General features: G+C 40.5%; 1 protein-coding gene across 1 annotated transcript in view; it reads right to left on the bottom strand.

Moving 5' to 3' along the window:
* Positions 1-19,728, bottom strand: part of LOC146042447 (IgGFc-binding protein-like) — a 75,562-nt gene extending 55,834 nt beyond the window's left edge. The window contains exons 1-10 of the mRNA XM_083162438.1: positions 19,543-19,728; positions 19,268-19,429; positions 16,272-16,839; positions 15,540-16,135; positions 13,259-13,838; positions 12,162-12,361; positions 11,628-11,769; positions 10,682-11,010; positions 8,441-9,017; positions 7,734-8,335 (exon numbers count right to left, since the gene is read on the bottom strand). Coding sequence (XP_083018564.1) covers positions 7,734-8,335; positions 8,441-9,017; positions 10,682-11,010; positions 11,628-11,769; positions 12,162-12,361; positions 13,259-13,838; positions 15,540-16,135; positions 16,272-16,839; positions 19,268-19,429; positions 19,543-19,728 — 3,942 coding nt within the window. The remainder of the gene's footprint in view (positions 1-7,733; positions 8,336-8,440; positions 9,018-10,681; positions 11,011-11,627; positions 11,770-12,161; positions 12,362-13,258; positions 13,839-15,539; positions 16,136-16,271; positions 16,840-19,267; positions 19,430-19,542) is intronic.
* Positions 19,729-21,543: the final 1,815 nt, after the last annotated feature.

The raw sequence follows: 21,543 nt of genomic DNA, 5'->3' as shown, positions 1-21,543 counted from the left end.
TATATATATATATATATATATATATATATATATATGTGAATATACAAAGGGGGGGTGTCCAGAGTGCACTCTTGAAGTACCACCTAGCCGCAAATTCGTTGAACAGGTCATGTTTTCCAGGCCACCTAGCTGAGGAACATGTACAGTCTTGCCAATTCACATTATTAAGCATTTGCTGCATTCATTCCTAACCAACGTATTCTACATGCGTTCTGGAAAACACAAATGTGTTGGTAGATATTGAAGACCAGTTTGGCCACAATGAGTGCATCTCCATCTGTAAACAGTATATCTAGCTTCTTACACATGGGGAGCAGAATAAGAAATGGATGTTGAGTGTGGACGTGGCTTTCAGGACTGCTAACAGTAAGAGGGTCATTGTTGTGGGATCGTTAGCAGTTTCCCACACATCAAGTGTAGAGTAACCATAATGTATAGTAGAACACTTCACTTACCAGCTCAAGTCACGAGCTCTCCAAGATGCTATGAGCTGCACAATGTCCTTGACCACTTTCCCTCCAGGAGCAGTGAGGTCATCAGAGGTGTCTCCATCAAAGTTTCCACAGACCCCACAAACTGCCTCAGACAAACCCTCAGAGATTTGGAGCAAGAGGCTTCCACTGGTGCTAAGCTCAATCTTCAAGTCTTTGTCAATCTGGGTAGAGATGGTGCTATCTACAGCACTGACTGACACAATGCCAAGCACACTGGGAAGAACAGCCAAGCGCCCATTTACCTGTAACATAAGCGCATCATATTAATCATTCATTGTAATGCAGACAATTAAAACTGAACTGGAAACAAAAAAAAATCAAATACATCGGTTAAGGAAGTTGGAATCTGGTTGGATTATTCCCTGAAAATTGAATAAACCAAATGATTTAATTTAAGCCATTGCTTTACTTGTGGTTTTTAGTTTTAAAAGTATTGTAGGTCCAACTCAAATTCCCTATGGTCAATGTAATAGACAAAACCATTGCTTTTAGCTTCCATTCAGAACATATATGGACAACCAGATGTGAATCCTGTCCCTCACTCCATAACTTAATCTAAAGGCATGTACACAATGGCTGAACGATCCTGACTAAAAAAATTGATTTAGTCAAAAATGCAACGTCGCTGCCGGAGATAGGCCCAGGGGCCATCCCCATCAGTAGCCCGCATCTACAGTTGAAAAGACACTGCAGCATCTAGCCAAAATATTGTTGCCTGCAGTGTCTACTTGGCCGGATGATAGCAACGCTGCAGGACCGCGAATGTGTACACGATTCAGGTAAACCTTCTAAGTGATTTTTGACAATGTTGTACATGGCTTAAGGAACCACTGCATTGGTAAATAAACCTTGTCTGGTCCCAGATCTACCACTGAGGAACATGACAACATAGGATAAATGGTTGACCTTAGCTTCTTGGTTTGGCCCCCAAGGTTACAAAGGAAGCAGCACTATACTATCATTCCAACACCTCCATTAACTTTCTGACTTGTGTGCCAAGATACTGTACCTCGTTTTTCACATTTTATTACAACGGTTCTTACATTTTAGGATCCTCATACTGTATAGTATATCAAGGTTCAATTTCTCTATATAAGATTGTGTATTTAAATTTTGGGCCCCCTTCTACTCTTTTGAGAACACTCAGGGTCCATGCTCATGTGGGGTATATACAGTAGATGATGGTGTAGGCCACAGGTCTTCAACCTGTGGCCCTCCAGATGTTGTGGAACTACATGTCCCAGCATGCCCTGACAGTTTTGGCATGCTGTTATAGGAAAAAAATGTGGCAATGCATGTTGGAACATGTAGTTTCACAACATCTGGAGGGCCATAGGTTGAAGACCCATGGTGTAGGCCATAGTGGAAGTACAGTACAGCCCCTGGTTTTGTACATTTAAACAAAAAAAAATTACTGATATAATATTACTGAGAGTTGCTGACTGAGTAGAACATTATAGTAAGTGCTGTGTAGGCTACTTACCCAGACCTCATTGTCCTTGGAAATGGTCACTATGCCACCATGAGTGAAGATATGGAGTCTGGTGACAGACGGTGCTTCTTTTCCAGAGCTCTGAACATCGGCAAGCACTCTAAAATAACCGGATGCATCCGTCTTTAACAGAGACGCAACTTCTATCGGGCCATTTCCTACAGGTCCTCCCGAGAGGCCATCGAACGTGACCAACTTCTGTGGGCTTACAGAACATTGGCCTTCCACCTTGTAGCAACCACGCACACCATTGACAAGGCCACATCGCTCCTTGGAACTGCATGAAACTGCTGTGCAGGTCACGCCGCCGGCTTGGCACTTACATTGACGGGTACAGTCTGCCGTGACAAAGGAATCACCCTCCTAAAAAAGAAAAATTATAGGTTTTAATAAAAAAAAAAAAAGTTGAAATTTTTTTTTTTTTTTTAAATATGGTTATATCCAAGTATAATATGTCCATGGAGAAAGGGAAATTCAACACCCCCTCTATAGAGATTGTGTCCAAGTGGAAGATAAATATGTACAGTATTTGAATAACTTACATGCACAGCAAGTCCATTCTAATGTGTCACATGTAACTCTAAATCTGAGTCTATGGGGGAGATTTACTGTATCAAATCTACTAAAGATAAATTGTTGCTCATAGCAACCAATGGGATTATAATTTTATAGAATAGATTAGGTCAAATATTTGGTTTATGACTGTGAGAAATCAGTACGAACCAAGGACCTAATTCTGGTCCCCAGGATAAGCTGGGAATTTGCAGATTTGCGTGTGGAAGAAATGCCGCCCCCGCGCTTGCCATGTTTCCCCACATGGTTGTGAATGGATGTTTCGCATAAACATCCATTCCCAGCCTTGGGGGGAGAAATCATTCAATGGTCGGCGGCCATCAAATGATTTCCATAGCGCCCGCAGATGTAAGACACCTTTCTACATTTGCAGGTGCCCTGTGCGGCAATTGGGCGGGCAGCTGACATCCGCTCATGCCAGCTGCCCGCCCCAGGCGCCGCATCACTGGCACATTTACATAGGAACACACAGCATTTTCATGGCAATGCCCAGGAAATGCTGGGTATTCCCATGTGCGCAGCCTGTTGCCACCGCCCCATGCTTCCCGTCTGCACTGCTTGGTTCGAACGGGACGGTGAGCAAGCAGTTTACCATGCCCGCTCGCACCCAGCATCTGCACATGCGCATAAATGCTAAACATTGCTCCCCTGTGTGAATGTGCAGTGGAGTGATGGAATCAGAATAAGGCCCCAAATCATATAAGTTTAAATGATTTAGGCTTATAATTAGTATAATTTTACATTAATTAAACATACTGTACATGCTTTCCCATAAGTCTGAATAAGGACAGGCTGTATCAATTGGAAAATGCGGTAAAAATCCATTTTTCAGGGGTTTTACCATATTTTCATATGTATCAGTGCGGGACTGCTCCGTTTCCGCCAATGAGGGTAATGTCAGCTTTTTTCTGCCATTCCCCTATAGAAGCCGATGGGCTTCTTTTCTCCGTCACCTTAGCTGTTGTCTGGGCATCCTCCTGCTGTGCTGTCTGGGACCCAGTGACCTCTTCCTCCCTAGCAACAGTACTTCCCCTTCTGGGTGCAGGGAGGAGGAGCCTGCGAGTCCCTGCAGCCAACTGCAGCAGTAAATGATTGCCGCTTTAAAAAAAACCTGGAGATTTCTTACCAAATCTCTCACTTTCTGATTCTCTCACCTTATTACAGTTCACCCTTATCTTGTCTATGCTACTTTTTATACTTAAATTTAAATATTTCCCATGAACCCTAATTTGGTACACTGTAATAAGATTTTATTTATTTATTTCCAGTTACTCTTACATTCAAGATAATATAATAAGATAAATGTTCTACCCTATATAAAACAGCACAAAAAAGGAGATGAAATAAAATAACAGTAATAATGTAATACATACACTCAAGTATCGTCCACTAAATACACATCCACATTTTGCCATGTTGACACAACTATCTCCGTCTAACAGATAGCCGGCATCACACTCGCAACCCTCGAAACATCGATCAGTGCATCTCATTGGCTCTGTGATCCCAGAGCAGGTCTGCTCACAGGTTCTGGTACAAAGCGCATAGTGACTGTTAGCTGGACATGACATCGCTGCAAAATGAAGATAACAAAATGTAGGAAATTGGCAAGTAGAACTGGACAGTAATGTAAAACACGGCATGCAAGATAATGTTCCTTTCCAACAGTTGGAACCAACTTTTATTATGTTACACAGAATTTTGCTTTATTCTGCACTGTACTTACGACAGAATGCTGGTGTTCGCCAAGAGCTTAGAGTAGCCCCAACGGTATGACAAGCTGCTGCATAGGCCTGGATTGCCTTGCACACAATATTATCCTTTCCATCAACAGCACAAGAGTCATAGATGCAGTCGTTAAAATATTCAGTTGGGTTAATCTTGGAATGACAGCTTTTAAATGGCCCAGCAGGGTTTGTGATCATGCCGCAAGAGGACGTAGCCTTAAATGGTTGGAGCTTGGCATCTGAACATACTGGACATTCTCCTTCAGCACAACCATCACTGCATTTGGCACCAACTATGCTTGTTTTCCAAGCTGCCCCAAACTCATTCACAGATTTGGTAACCTCTTTGCTTGGAAGTTGGAATTCATCTTTGATGTCACCATTGAAGTTGCCACAGAGACCACCCATCTTGCCACGGTATGAACTAGGAATACTTAGGACTACATGGTAAATGGTATCGTAAAGAATTTTCAAGCCAAAATCTGTCTGTAGGACAACTTTGTTCCCTTCTTGATTTACTACGATACTGTCATCTTCTAAGGTCAGTGGCAATTTTTGGAGCTCTCCATCAACCTATGGAAATAATAAAAAACATTTTTCTTTAAGGTTTTGACAAATTAGAACATAACATTGTATCATTGCAATGTAAACAAACCAAATTGTATATTAATATTTGATACTCACCTTTACTGCGGATCTCATGTCTCTTTCAATGGCCACAGTATACCCATATACAGACACCACCACGAGTCTTGTCACAGCAACTTTACCATTGCCATAGCTTTCATTCTCAACAACCACAGAGAACGTCACAAGGCGCGGGTCATCCACCACAACCTTTGAGAAGGTGTAAGTGCAAGTTCCTTGGAAGTTAAATTTGAGACCATCAAAGGAGGTGTAATGTGGATCTCCAGAAGCCTCACATCTGCCACACTCTTTAGGTTGGCATCCCCAAGCCCCATTGACCAGTTTGCATTCTTCCTCAGGTCCACAACGTTCTGATTGGCACTTGACAATGCCATTAGCCCCACACTGGCACTTCTCATTGCACTGCCCCTTAGGATAGAAGACTTCATTCAGCTGGTAATATTTATCTTGATAGATGCAGCCACATTTTGCAATGGGAACACATTTTGAACCACTCATTATAAACCCATTGTCACAGTAGCAAGATTCTTTACAAAGAGAATCACATCCAGTCGGTGAGGACAATCCATAACAGTTGACGGGGCAGGCATTTCCGCACAATTCATAATGACTGTTTGGAGGGCAGGATGCGCCTAGGGAAATTGTACAAGTCAATATTACTTCTTCACATGAAGGAGTGTAATATACAGTCATATTATTATTATTATGTTATGCAATATACATGATCAAACCACAGTGTGAAAAAAAAAAACATGCAGCAGAGGCCATCAGACAAATGTAATAGCCTCTGAGTTCGGTGGCTGTGCAGGATGCCGGACAAACTTGGATGTTTTTTAAAGGGTCAGTCATTTACAAGGCATTGTTTTGTCTTAAAAATAATTGCTCCTTTAAAAAAAAAATGTCTACGTTTGGCCTGCATCCCACACGGATGCCAAAGTCAGAGGCTATTACATCTGGCCGCATTTGTGTTGTGCGTGTGAAAATTTCAATGTGGTAAGGATTTAACTTTTGAAATGACCCTATTATTACCATTAGAAATACTCTGTATCAAAATTACCAATATTATTATATGTTTACCATTTATTTGGTCCGTAACCACCCAGTGAGACGAGACCTCTTTTTCTCCTCAACCCAAAATCTTAATTTAATGCTCTTACCTATTACTCACTTCCCAATGTATCTGGTTTTCTGCCTTGTTTTTCCCTCCCTCTTTTCTCTTCAACTTGCACTCTTTCCCCATCTATTTATCATCGGATATCTCTTCCTTTTCCTCAACCTATGTTTTTCTTACTTCTATAGACAGCAAGGTCATCATACAGTATATCTGTAGCTATCTCCCAGGCTCCTCATGGAGAAGGAACTTCATCTCTAAGAGTTTTGAATTTTTTACAGGTGAGTCTCAACATGGTCAAATAGATAGAAAAGGGTGGTATGTGAGTAATACCAAGGACTGATCGAAGAGGGTTGGCATCTTAAACCTCACCTCTCATCTCTTTAGCCATAAACAGGACCTGTCAGCCCTATGCTATATCTACACCATGTTCTACCATTCAATCACTGGTGCAGTGGACTTGGAATAATTGACTGATAGTGGCTAAAAAGTTACTTGCATGATAAAAGTTGTACATGTCAAAAGTAAACTAACTAACCCCATGAGGATTTACTATTGAGTGGTCAGAGTAATTCAAGCTTACCAATACATTTTTTGTTGGGCAAAATTGTTATGATTTGGCACAACTTATAGAGGACATAATAACTGCCACTTGCACCTATGTGTATGTGTCACAAATGTTTACTAATGAGCTTAATAAACTAATATTTATGAAACTTTCCTTTAGGATTAATTAGCATCAATTTCATGTGAGATCTTTTGAACCTTAACTTACAGCAGAAAGAGGGTGATCTCCATTCCTGAAGTGTAACACCAGCGGCTTGACAGGCAGCCACATAGAGACCTATAGCATTACAGTACGATGATGGATGTCCTTTGTATTGGCATGCATCATAAATGCAGTCATTGAAGAAAGGAGTGGGGTCAACAACTGAGAGACACTGGCTGAACGGCCCTTTGGGCTTGGTGATAAGTCCACAGTATTTCTCACTCGTGTACTCTTGCTTTTGAGCTTCAGTACATAGAGGGCAGTTCTTGTTACACTCTGGTGTGCAACCAGGAACATCACCAACTTTCCAACTGTTACCAAACTGAACTTCATTTGCTGCTGTTCCGCCATTCTTCATGGCGAAGTCATCATTGGGATTCTTGTTGTAGTTTCCACACAAGCCAGCAACAGAATTGGAATACGTGCTAGGTACAGTCACTGCCACATAACTGTTCCAATCATACTTTACAGTAACGTCAAAGTCTGTTGTAATAATGCCTTGGTTGCCACTGATGTACGCTACAACTTTGTCAGTTTGGAAGTAAAATGGCAGTGATGTCACAACACCATCAACCTGAAGAAAAAAGAATGTAAGAGATCAATGGTCTACATCTTAGTCATCTCTCTTTATTGGTCTAAACTATACCTAATCTTAAATGTTGATTTTTGTATCTGGCCCCTGATTCTGGTGATATTTCAAAGGATGACCACTGTCTACTGAATTGTGGTCATTTTCCAAATGCACTAACTACATGCTAAGGCAAATGCAGCATTATTACATCTCATCAAATGTTGTTGCCTAGTATGTGTGGACAGAATGAGAAAAATTTACTTTCAGCTCTATGGTCTACCAGCAAGATCATTGTGTGTATAGTAAATACTTTCATTAAACAGATGTCTACATTGACTTCATACGTACCAAAATACGACGAGGATAGTCCAAGCTAAGAGTCAAAACCATATCGTAGACTTCCAGTGTAACCACTTTGGTGTAGGAGACAGCTGTGTTCCCACCACGATTGTTGTTTTGGACATTGACAGTAAAACGGGTCAGTGATGCATCATTAGAGGACACACCAACCAGCTGGTATATGCAGGTTCCCATGAAGTTAAATCTCTTGTTGTCAAAAGTTGTGTAGTGAGGATCTCCACTGCCTGTGCAAGTGGCGAAGCTGATAGGTTGACAGCCAAGCACTCCATTCGATACCATGCACTTTTCACTTGCTTTACAACTGTTCTCCTTACAAACCACCAGGCCAAGGCTTGGATCACACTTGCAGAGAATACGACACTTGTCATCAGACCAAAACTCCTGGTTTGGTTGGTAGTAGGCACCATTGTAATTGCAACCACAGCTTGAAACCTGTACACATTTATCAACACTGAGGACATAACCGTCATTGCACTGGCAGGTCTCCACACAGTCACTAGTACAGTGGGATGGAGCTGTACGATCGGTACATGTGGCCGGACAAGCATTTCCACAAAATTCGTAGTGACTGTTTGCAGGACATTTCAAAGCTGAAATACAATAAAGTTTTTAAAAATATATTTTTACCATGTTTAAAATATATGCTTATAGGCCAACTTTGATGTTGATTTATTTTGGCAAATATCACTACTTACTGCATCCAGAAGGTGTTCTCCAATCATATATTTTAACGCCCTGTTTTCTGCAGGTGTCGGAATAAACGCTGAGAGCTTGGCATAGGAATTGGTCAGATCCACCGTTAACGCAGACATCATATAAGCAGCTATCGAAAAAATTGTCTGGGTTAACTTTCGAGTGGCACTCTCTGAATGGCCCATCTTTGACTTTGCTGATGAGGCCACATCTCTTCTCATCTCCATAGATGGCTTTCTTGCTGTCATCACAAGTTGGACAGTTGAGTCCCGGGCAGTAATCAAAGCAAAAAGGATCCCGGTCATTGACTTTCCAGCTCTTAGCCCAGTCTATGACGGAAGCAACCAATTTGTTGTCGGAAGTGTACATCTCGTCTTTGATATTTTTGTTAAAGTTGCCACAAAGACCAAGAGTAAGCCCATAGTAGCTGCTGCTCAGTGTGACCACAACATGCCAGTTATACTCGTAGGTCACCTGAAGGCCAAAATCGGTACTCACTACGGCATTGAGACCACTGATACTTGCCTTGATCTTTCCATTTAATAAGCTCATTGGAAGGTTGGTGATTACATCATTGACCTATTTAAAAAAAAATGGCAGTTTGATTATTAACCTCTTAGCTTGAAAGCATCCTCATGAATTACTTTATATAATAATATGTTAACCATAACTTTGGCGGCACACTAAATAAATAAATAGATATATACATAAACAAACAAACAAATACACTGTGCGTTATCTATTTTGACTATATAGGGGTTTATTCAGGTTGGCTCAGTAAGCAGTGTAAATTTGCCACTTACTGCGCACTTAAACGCCACCTGCTGGGTGAGAGAGTGAGAGAAAGCCCCCCTGGCATGTGAATAGATGTGAACACAGACACATCCAGTCACATGAAGGCAAAAAATCGTTTGATGGTTGCCGACCATCGAAAAAAAAATGTCCACTTGCTCCCCGGAGATGGACGAACATGGGTAGGCTGCTGAAGTCATGTGACGCCAGCCGCCGGCCCCATACAGGCTTCGACCTGCTTGCATTTGCATGGGGATGCCCAGAGTTTTTCTAAGTGCATTTTTCTTGTGTATCCATGCGCGGGACCCATTCCCGCACCCGCTCTGTGCAACACCTCGGTGACTATAATATTCATGGAAGGTGTTCATACAGCAGCCCTGCACATGCGTATATACACAAATATGCAGGTTTCCGCCCTAAAATGCTGTCTTCCAATCAAACTGTGACTACTTTGATCAAAATGCAACTATTTAGCAATTAGGCATTTATGCTATTTGAGGCTACATGCGCAGGTGTTCGATAATTGGACGAATTGTGAAGTCGTTGATTAGTGATCCATTCTGAATTAGGGCTTTGGTCTGCACAATATGGGTAACTTATATTAATGATCACAGTTTAGGGACGTACACAGTAGATGGGCTGACAATTTTAAATTTGTTTTTGGAAATTTACGACACATGGCAACATTATTGCTTTGTATCAGTGGATTATTAGGCTGTTGTTTCATGATATTAGTTTATTATATGGCTTAAGATATTCTATAGGGAGCCACATAAAGAGTTAATCTTTATTTTGTTTGAAAGAAACTAACAATGTAATCTTATTTATTAATTCAGTAACACAAACAACATGAAACAATAGGTACAAAGGGTTTTATTTACTATTTAAACAAACCATTTTTTAAAATTCATTTTAAAAGTTTATCCAGTTGGGGACTGTTTAAAAACAAACGTGTCTGTTTTTTTACTTTGATTTCTAAAAATTCTGAAAGCCTTAAAAACTGAACGTTTCCTATTTAGAAAAGCAAAAATAATTAAATATTAACGATAAAAATCTTTTAGAATTTGGTATCTTCACTTCCTTTATTATAAATAAAAAATATCTACAAATATATATATAAAATAATATAAATGTTAGTGTATTTTATTATGATCGACTTATATCTTATTCTTTCACCCTCCTCTTTTAGCTATTTCTATTGTCATTGTTTTATAGTATTATGTGCATAGAGATAGACGAAAATAATTATAGGACATTTTACTACTATTAATACTACAACTACTACTACACTACAATGACTGCTTCTGCTAATACTAACAATTATTATAAATAATAATTGATGAGAAATGAATAACGAAATTATTCACATAGAAAACATACACAACGTGAAAAAAATACTAGCTAATTACCATTCTGTTATTATTGGTTCATGCTTAAATAATTACACTCACCCGAACTTTACCAAACTCGCCCTTCATAATGGTGATCTTATACCCATATATGTATATGCTGACTGTTCTAACATACGACACTGCTTGGGTTCCTCTGTTGTCATTTTTCTCTTCAATGGTAAATGGCACCAAACCATCATCTCCACCACCATATTTAGATAGTATATATGTGCAGGTTCCTTGGAAGTTAAAGTCATAACCATCGAAAGTGTGATAATGAGGATCTCCCCACGCCCAACAGGTGCCAGTGTAATTTGGAACGCAGACTGGTTTTCCATCTTGCACCTTGCAGGTTTCCTGGACCCTACATTTTTGGGATTTACATGGATCTGAAATAATAATTAAAAAAGAAAAATTTGTAAATTTGTATTTTTAACTGCAAATAACTAAAAACTCACAACTGGTACTCTCATGGAGCACAGTTTTGTTAAGTCTTTAAGTGCCAAAATCTCCGTGAGAGATGTTCAAAATATCCACAAAAAATTCTAGCGTCGCTCGCATTTGTTATATAAATGCAAAGGAAAAACGTTTGGTTAAAAAAAAAAAGATTGTATTTCCTATATAATGTAAACATCACAGGTCATTATGATGAATAAAATTTTTTGATTGGCAAATTTCAAACCTATTCTGACAAATTCACTTGGCACTCAAAGGTTTCCTTATCAAGCAGCAGATTTTATATTATGAGTACTAATAATGGTGTAATATTTTATAGCATGTTGTTCCGCTTGCAACCTGCAGGCATCACTGTTGAGGTTGTGGTTTACAGCATCAGTGGGTTTGAAACTACTGAATGTATCATAGACATCAATAAGTAAGGTGGTATTTACAGGCCTACCTACAGTTCTATCCTATACAATTACTGTAAGTTTGACTTAATGAATAAGAATTATACAATATAGTTTATTGATTGGTAGTTTTTTTTAATTTTATTTAAAAACGTTACCTTTATTAATACATCCTACTACACCATCCGTAATCTGGCACTTCTCATCCGACTTGCAGCTGGTGTCCTCACAGATCAGTCCACCAATCGGGCTGCAGGTACAAACTTCTGTACAGTCGTTAGATATAACTGGCAGATTGGGCTGTTGAAATGAAAGCAAACCAAACCAGTAATTAGATAGCTGTATAAAAATAGTTTAATTTGAATATTGTAAAAGAAAAATCAGGACCACTTCAAAATTATATTGATTATTTAGTCCTTTGTTGTACATATGTACTATTGCAAAACAGTTTGTATGGCTTAGAAATCAACACATAATATAAATTGTTAACCACCATTATAATAAAATAAAATTAAATTAAATTATTATCAAAATAAAAGCTTCCCGTTCCATGGAACTGACATTCGGTTATTTACTACAGTTAATACGGTATTTTTTATTCGGGTGAAACCTGGAAAGTTCTTCCGGATTAAGTAACTGTTCAGCTGTATGATTCCAGACCTACAGTACACCAGGAGCTCCATGATACCCACCTGGTAGTATTGTCCATCTTCAAAGCAGCCACAATTGTTCATCGACACACATCCTTGCCCATCAAAGAAGAAGCCATCATTACACTCGCAGCCCTCTGAACAGGTGGTGGGGCAAACGGTTTGATCGGTGATACCAGCGCAAGTTGTAGAACATACATCAGCACAGACTTGGTATTTGCTATTGGGTGGGCAGGTCAATGCTAGTTTGAGAAGACAAAATAATGTTTTAAATCAAGGACATTCATCTGCAACTTAATAAAAAACAATGATTGAAACAATGCGTTTCACATTCTTGTAGTAGAGGACTCTTGTGATGCATATCACAAGATAAGAGTGTTCATTTGCATAAGAGTGCACATCAGTTTGTACACAAGCCAATAAAGGACTTGCTGCTCAGACATATTCCCTATGAGTACTTTCATGATTTCTAGAGCAATCAATCTATCATGGTTTTAACCTCCCAGGTACTATGATGGAGCTGCAAGTCCCTTATTGGCTGCAAGGAGCATCTGGAGTAGGAACACTCCAACTGGAGGAATGCAATCAGCTGACATGCTCCTAGGTGGTGATATCAATTATTAGGATAATAAACAGGGATAAGCAAATTAAAGTTCAGAGTGTGACAATGGATAAGTTGGGGCAAGGCCTCTCACACCGAAACAACTAAAAAAAAAGGAAACAAGAATGAGGACACGTCTGTATCTACTTCTGTGGTTACAGCCAGTATCTTATTCTTAGATATGGGTCATACTGTATTATATTACACCTACTTATAATATTTTTGGTACTTATGTATTATCTGGGCTCCCATGTTAAATACACCCCATTTTTTCATACCCCTACTATCCAAATACGCATGGAGTTGATTTTATATAGTGTGGCGAGCGCAGCGAGCCACCGTGCCCGAAGCGTGGCGAGCGCAGCGAGCCCCGCGAGGGGACGCGGTCTCATAAGAAAAACGGGAGCCCAGATATTACATAAGTACCATATTTTTATATACATTACACACCATTTGCTCATTTACTAATCACTTGTATAATATTCACTGTAGATTGATGTATATTGTAGGCTGTATTTGTAAAGCTTAAATAACTTACGGCAGAATGCGTCAGTTCGCCAAGGTTTTATGGTGACACCGGCTACTTGGCATGCAGCGACATAGCTTGCAATGCTCTTGCAGAGGATGCCTCCGTCCCCAGCCCCAGCGCACAGGTCATAGATGCAGTTGTTGAAGTACGTATCGGGGTTAATAGTTGCATAGCAAGCACTCAGGGGGCCTCCTGGCTTCTTAAGGAATCCACAGTAGATCTCAGTCTTGAAGATATCTACTTTACGGTCATCACAGGCTGGGCAGGGATTCCCCGTGCCACCACACCCACTGTCACATATTATACCAGGGATCTGAACCTTCCAAGAGGATCCAAATATGGTGGCATCTGTAGTCAGACTTTTGTCAGGAAGCTGGAAGTCATCATTTTTGTTTCCATTGTAATTGCCGCACAGACCACCCAACTGTTCCTTGTAGTTTCCTGGAACGGTCACTATCACATCGTAGACCAGGTCATAGTTCACCTGAACACCAAAGTCGGTGTCAATGATGACCCTTATGCCATTCTGGTAAGCTTGGATCTTGCCATTTTCTAAGGTCACTGGGAGGTAACTATACACTCCATCAATCTGTTTAGGAAACATATTGTAAGTAGATATTTATTATGATTTTTTTATTAACAGTTTATTTTATAATGCAGCAAATTCCGTTGCGCTTTACAATTGGACACAAGTGATAAAACAAGACTGGGTAGTAGACAGGCATAGAGGTAGGAGGACCCTGCTTGCCAGCTTATAATCTATAGGGATATTAGTATTGATACACAAGGATACATTTTATCTATGGCTTAAGGATCTGCCAGATTTAAAAAAGTTCTAGATGGACTGTATGATATGGTCACCAAACATTGTTGGCCTGAGGTTGGGGGGAAATCAGAAAGTGAAGAAAGTTCATGATCAGACAGTAAAAGTCAACACTATATAAAATAAAATAAAATAAAGTTTTCTAGATAATATATGATAGAGAATTGGGTTATTCAAGTCAAAATGTCTTTATTTTGTGCCAAACAAACAAAGGTCCTCTTATCAAAATGTTAAGGTTTTCTAGTTTTCAGTGTGATATACCTTGTAAGATGACCTTATTTCTAAACATTGCACTTCGATAATAAAAGATAAAACCAGCAACAACAAACCAAAAAATGTAGAAGCATGTTGAAGCAAAAACTATAAAAAAAAATTAATTGATTAGCACGTCCGTCTGTTCCAACTATAGTGGCTGAATCAGAGCCGGCCCTAGGCAAAGCAAACTAGGCAAATGCCTTGGGCATTTGGAATGCCTAGAGGCGCCAGCAGCTTCTGCTGAACAAAATGATATGCAGCATGCCTATATTATGTGTGTGAGTGAGGCTGTATCTGCATATGAAATAGTGTATTCATGGAAATCACTTTAACATAGCATTCCGTATGCAGGTACAGCCACAGTCGCATACAGAATATAGGCATGCCACATATCATTTTAATCACCAGAAGCACGTTTTCCAGGTCTCCACACAGAATCACAGGTGAAATAATTAGCTCCACCTGTGGATCTTTTAAAATGTGCCAGTGAATAATTAGTGCACCTATGGATCTGTGAAGTGACCTGGAAAACGTGCACCGTTGGGGGGCCCTGAGGATCGAGGTTGAGAACCACTGGTCTATACCACCTAACAGGCCTTGTATAAGGTTGAAATTGATGAACGCATGTTTTTTCCAACCTCAACTACTATGTTACTATGTTATTTATATAGTTCATTTTTTTAATTCTTGCTTCACCTTGTTTTTTTTTTTAACTTTTTATAAGACAGCAATAATATCTAGGTACATTGGATATTATTGCTATGTTATAAAGAGTAAGCCGCTCTTTACAGAGGGGATACAAGAATCACACACTATACGATGTATACACACTTAAAAGGCAAAACTAGGTTGGGATAAAATGTTGACCAGACTCATCTGGATCTCAATATGCAGGGTATTACATGAACTCTTAAAATGTACAAGTATGGGGTATATTTACTAAGATGGGTCTATGGGCAAACATTTAGATTATATATCATATCTTCTAAAAGGTGCTATATAAGAAGTAGATTCTGATTGGTTGCCGATAGCAGCATACGATCTTCAATAGAACTATCTTAGTAAATAAACCCCTTAGAATTCTACATTATACAGTAGGATTTTCTAATAGAATTCTGAATAGTCAACATCTACTGAATATCTATTTCTAGATATAGTTGCCCGTCACAATAGAACTTCGTTGTTACTGAATAAAACATTAAAATGACATACCTTAATCTTCCCTTGGACATTATACTCAAGAATGAGGTTGTATCCATAGACTTCAAAAGACACAAGTTTAGTGACAGAAACTGTTCCATCTCCCCATTTTTCATTTTCCACATTGATGGCAAAAGGTACCAAGTTTTCTCTTTTTGTGATAAGCTTGCTGAGTGTATAGGTGCAGGTACCTTGGAAATTAAAGGCAACGCCATCAAATGACCTGTAGTGAGGATCACCGGCTGCAGAACACTGAGCAGAACCCACTGGTTGACACTTCTGGACTCCATCGACAACTTTACACTCTTCATTGGGTCCACATGTAAAAGCATTACACTGCACCACTCCGCTAGCGGTGCATACACACTGCTGGTTGCACAACCCACTAGGGAAAAATATTTCTCCAGACTGATAGTATTTATCGTTGTACTTGCAGCCACACTTGTTGATGGGGACACAGTCTCCCCCACTTAGGATAAAGCCATCATTACATTCACATCCCTCGGTACATGTAGGGTTGCACCCTAGTGGAGGTGCGAGCGATAGACACGTTGGAGCACAGCCAGATGTACATACTTCATAGTGACTGTTCTTTGGACAATTTGGACCTGCAGGTTAAAAAATACAAAAACTCAACATTCCATAATGCCATGTAAAAAATAATTCTCTTATGGACTAATCCAACATTATCATTGAACATTTATAAAAAGCAGCCGACCTGGACACATTTCAAGGTAGACTTACGGCAGAACTTGTCGGTTCTCCATGGGTATATGGTGACTCCAGCCTCTTGGCACAAGATTGCATAGCTGGCAATCATTTTGCAAAGAATATCATCTCTGCCTTCATAGAAGCAAGCGTCATACACACAGCTCTTGAAGTATCCTTGTGGGTCGATCTTGGCATGGCACTCACGGAAAGGTCCATTCTTGTCTGTAATAATCCCGCATCCTTGCTTGTTGTTAATATGGCGTAGTTCCAGTTCCGCTAACTTGGTGCACTCGGCTTTGTCGTCTTCATAGCAACCAGGCACATTTTGCACCTTCCAGCTATTACCAAAGTCAGTTGGCTTGGTGGTTAACTGGTTGTTTTTCATTAGGAAGTCATTGCTCTTGTCACCATCAAAGTTACCGCAAAGACCACACACGGCTCCAGCATAGCTACTAGGGACAGTGACGGCAACACGACTGTCCCAATTGTAAGACACACGTAGACCAAAGTTTGTCTGGACGATAGCAGTATCACCCTGCTTGTAGATGGACAGCTTACCATTATCAACTACGAAGGGGAGGTTTGTTAATATACCGTTCAGCTGTGTGGGAGAAAAAAGATAAAAAGCATACAGGTGCGTTAGTATTGCAATAAAATTGTCATATAAAATGCTGTTCTAAATTGGACGCATTGCAAATATTTACATAAATTCGTTTTTTCTTTTATTGTCACTAAATGTATAATTCAGATGCGGCATACGTTCCCACCAGTGTTGGCTCTAGAGTTGGGGCTGCAGCACAGATCAACATTCAAATTATGGAGCCACACCAACTGCCACTCACTGGCAGTGGGTGTGGCTCCCCTATTTGAATATTGGACTGTGCTGCAGCCCCACCTCTGGAGCCGCCACTGTTTCCCACTGTTTTTTTAGACTACAGACTTGCTAATTATCACAAGTGAAGCCACCGACCCAAGAAAAGAAAAAAAGTCGGCCACAGGAGGAATCGCAAACTGATTTGTGAAGAATATCAATAGATAACCCAGTGGTCACGTATCAACACATGTTTTGTATGTACATGATCACAGCTGATGGTATATACATGGTATATACATGACCCAAAAATGGCCAATGAGATACTTGTGTTTTTGCAGCCACTCCTCCTTACCACCCCCCATTTCATTTCCTGTCAATCACTCAGGAAATATTAGAGAATTCCTGAATCATGACTAGGAGGAAGATGTTGGGTGTGGTATGATACTGTATGTCGCCATGTCAACATGCATAATATTAACATTCATCTTGTGAAAATGGATGACATGTCAACATGATAAAGAGTTTACATAACGGCATTAGAGGCCTAGCGGTCACTTATATGGTGGATCTATCATCCATTTTGGCCCTGGTGGTCATGTGACTAGCCTTTTGTTTATGTGAGTACAGTCCCCCTAATGTTTAAGTGAGTACAGTCCCCCTAATCCTAATCCCTAGACATAACTGCACTTTCCTACCTTTACGTTCTCCTCTCCAGGAAATGCCTGACAAGTAGACAACGTTAGTATCTTTGGTAAGAGGCCAGGGTTACATCCACTGAGTTACATCATTAAGCCATACCCCGTCAATAACGCACTGCAGTTACCTGTAAAATCTCCCCATCCTGCCCGCTTCACATGGAAGTTGGTGAGATGTACTGTAGGAGATCAGTCTGCTCTTCCGTGTGTGTGTGTGTGTGTGTGTAGCTACCCTAAAAATCAGAAGTTTCCTAGCACTTGTAGGAGATTAGGCAAGTATGCCCCACTACTGGTTAGATCTGACCTCCTCATACAGGTTAGCTCTAAGGTTAGATTAGAGCTAACCTCCTTATTCTACTGGTGATAACTATTCCTAACCATCATCATTCCGTTAATGTTGACATTTCACGTGATCACATTTCATTTGTTGACATGGTCAAGTTTGTAGATGTTCTGAGGATATCAACATGCTGTTGATATATTGAGCCATATTTACATTCTAGTGTCATTGTGGTGTAAACATTATAGTAATTGGTTTAACATAATGGTCCTTGATGATAATATGACCAACAGGGCCTTAAGGAGGGGTTGTTCAACTGCAGCCAACCCTCTCCTCTGGCTCACTACTCCAGCTCTATGTCATGGCATGTCTGAAAGATGCTCTGAGCAGCAGCTACTTAGACAATCTAATGGACCCACCTGCCCACCTCCTGGGGCAATCCGTTATGGGGTGTGGTATAGGGTTCTGACAGTCGGGATCCTGACAGTTATTAGCCCGACGTCGGGATCCTGACTGCCCGGACTCAGACAGTATGGTGAGCACAACAAAGCCCCTTGCGGGCTCGCTGCGCTCACCATGCTGTGGGCACGGTGGCTCGCTACGCTCTCCACCTATTCTATTCTCCCTCTATGGGGGTCGTGGACCCCCACGAGGTAAAATAGCGGGTGGCCATTGGGCACCTGTCTGTCGGCGTTTTGACAGTCGGGATCCCGACATTGGGTAAATGACTGTCAGGACCCCGACTGTCGGGACCGCGTCCGGCACCCTCTGTTATGATGGCTTAATGGCCATCTAGAGAGCAGGTTTAGCACAAGGCGTACTGATGCCTTGTTACAGAGCTGGTGGCTGATCCCATTAAACAGATCCACATAGATATTGAGACTGTCAGGTTTATATGGGTTTGTTGCAGGCTTGTCATAGGAGCAGAACTCTGAAGATTAGTCTTTTACCCAGGAGGCCATACCCTGACCGAAATTCTGCAGCTAGCATGGGGCAGTTGGAATTATCAATGGTGCATCCGATGGATGTCCCAGCCCTTGTGAATTCAGATGCACACTAATACACAAGGGGAAGGGTTTTATTAGTAACAGCTTAAATGTTGTTGACACAACTATAGATGCTTAAGTGGCCATATTAGTGTGCCCCAGTGTGTGCGATAATATAAGGAAAATATTCAAGTACAGCATTTCCTGCTTAGATATAGGTGTTGGACAGTTAGAATACGGGGAATAAAACTCACCAAAATCAAGTTCTTGTACTTCCTGGTGATGACGATATCAAAGCCACAGACCTTGACTTGGACTGCGGAGACGTAAGACACGACTTTACTCCCTCGGTTGTCATTCTGAGTATTGACCTGGAAGTCCACCAGATCTGGTGACTTCTTGCAGAGTCCAACAAACTGGTAGATGCATGTACCCTGGAAGTTATATCTCACTCCATCAAAGGAGATGTAGTGGGGATCTCCTGAAGCCGAGCAAGTGCCATAAGATATGGGGTAACAATCTTGGATACCTTTGACCACTGAACATTTCTCTGAAGACTTACACTTGGTGGATTTGCATTCAACCTTCCTGGTGGCAGGATTGCAAGTGCACTGCTTCTCACACTTACTATCACCCCAGAACTTCTCATTGGCTGTGTACAGCTTTCCTTGGTAGACACATCCACAGTTGGCTTTGGGTATACATTTTCCTCCATCTAGAACATATCCATCCTTACACTGGCAGGTCTCCACACATGAGTCAGAGCACACAGATGGTATAGCATCATCATTACAGGTATTTGGACATGCTTCAGCACATAGCTTGTACTGGCTGTTCTCAGGGCACTGCATTGCTGTGAAAAGAACACAATATTAATTATTTCTAAAATATCCTCTTCTTAGCAGACACCTGCATGCCTCACATTTCAATTTATACTGTAGATACAGTAGCTGCTTCCTCCGTCTATTTCATGTTGTGTTGTATGTGTGAAGATATATAGAGAGTATCACTTGTAGGCCATGGTATTTATTTTATTCATTAACAGTTTCTTATATAGCGCATTTTTACAGTTGGAAACAATAAACTGGGTAATAACAGACATAGAGGTAGGAGGGCCCTGCTCACAAGCTTTTAATCTATAGGGAAATAGTCATTGATATACAAGGACAGGATTATTAAAATGTATAATAGTCCACCAGGTTGCAAAGGTTCTAGGTGAGTTGTATGATATGGTGCCCTATCTATGTTGACATGGGTTCAGGAGGATGTGGAGAGAGAAAATATGTAAGGATATGTTTGACTGTACAGAGCAGATGAAATTGGATAGGAACATTTACGAAGGTTCTGTGGGTGGTTCCGGAAGTCGATAAGATGACGTGAGTTTCCAGGTTCAGAGACTACAGCAGAGTTTTACGGTGTGTGGAATCCACAGAGTTCTTGGGCCAATGCAACTATGAATGGGAGCGAATAATGAGAGTGGATTGCAAAGCATGGATCTAGTGAAGTGTGAAGAGATGTACGTTGGTGTAGGTTGGTTAATGGCCTTGTGTGGGAGTAAAAATATTTATTATGGAATATGGTAGAATACAGGTATCCAAAGGAGAGACTGAAAACGTGGATCTGCAGACTATGAATATCTAGTTTAGTCTCGCAGCAGCCCTCAGAATGGTTTGTAGTGGTGAGATCCAGTCAGAACACTATTTCAATGTGGGGAATAATAGAGTTTTTGCAGTGTAAGGTATGGTCGAATTTTGGATAGATTCAGAGTCAAGGATGACACCTAGACAGTGAGCTTGTGGGGTAGGATCAATTGTTGAGTTCTCATCAGTGATAGAGATTTAAGGTTGGTAGCTATTACTGAAATGTGAAAACATACTTAAATCTGTTTTGAAAATATGATGTTTGAGGTGGCGAGATGATATCCAATGCAGATGGTAACAAAACTGAGAAGGATATGTAGATTTGAGTATCATCCATGTGTAGATGACACTGAAATCCAAAAGAGTTGATTAGTTTGCCAAGAGAGGAGGTATCAATTGAAAAAATCAGAGGACCCAAGACTGAACCTTGGGGTACGCCAACTGCTAGAGGTAGAGAAGAGAAGGTGGATCCAGAAAAGTGGATACTGTGGGTGAAATTTAATAGGGTGAGAGAATCAGAAAGTGAGAGATTTGGTAAGAAATCTCCAGGTTTTTTTAAAGCGGCAATCATTGACACTGAAAAATCAAACTGGAGATTTCTTACTAAATATCTCACTTTCTGATTCTCTCACCCTATTACATTTCACCCTCTAAGAGCAATTACAAAAGTAGGATGAGGACCTGAAGACCTAAGGGATTGTAGTGTTTGAATGAGAAGAGAGAGGTCAATTGGGTCAAATGCAGTAGAGAGATCTATTGTAGTAAAGATGGAACAGTAGTTTGAGAACGTTTGGGTAATAATTGGGTAAGAATTGTGTTTTCTTCAGAATGGGAGTAATCACTGCATGCTTGAACAGTGATGGAAAAATGCTAGTAGATAAAAATGTTAC

The sequence above is a fragment of the Crinia signifera genome, chromosome 19 (genome assembly GCF_055691185.1).
Source record: "Crinia signifera chromosome 19, ASM5569118v1, whole genome shotgun sequence".
Taxonomy (NCBI): domain Eukaryota; kingdom Metazoa; phylum Chordata; class Amphibia; order Anura; family Myobatrachidae; genus Crinia; species Crinia signifera.
This window is presented reverse-complemented; position numbering and strand designations above follow the sequence as displayed.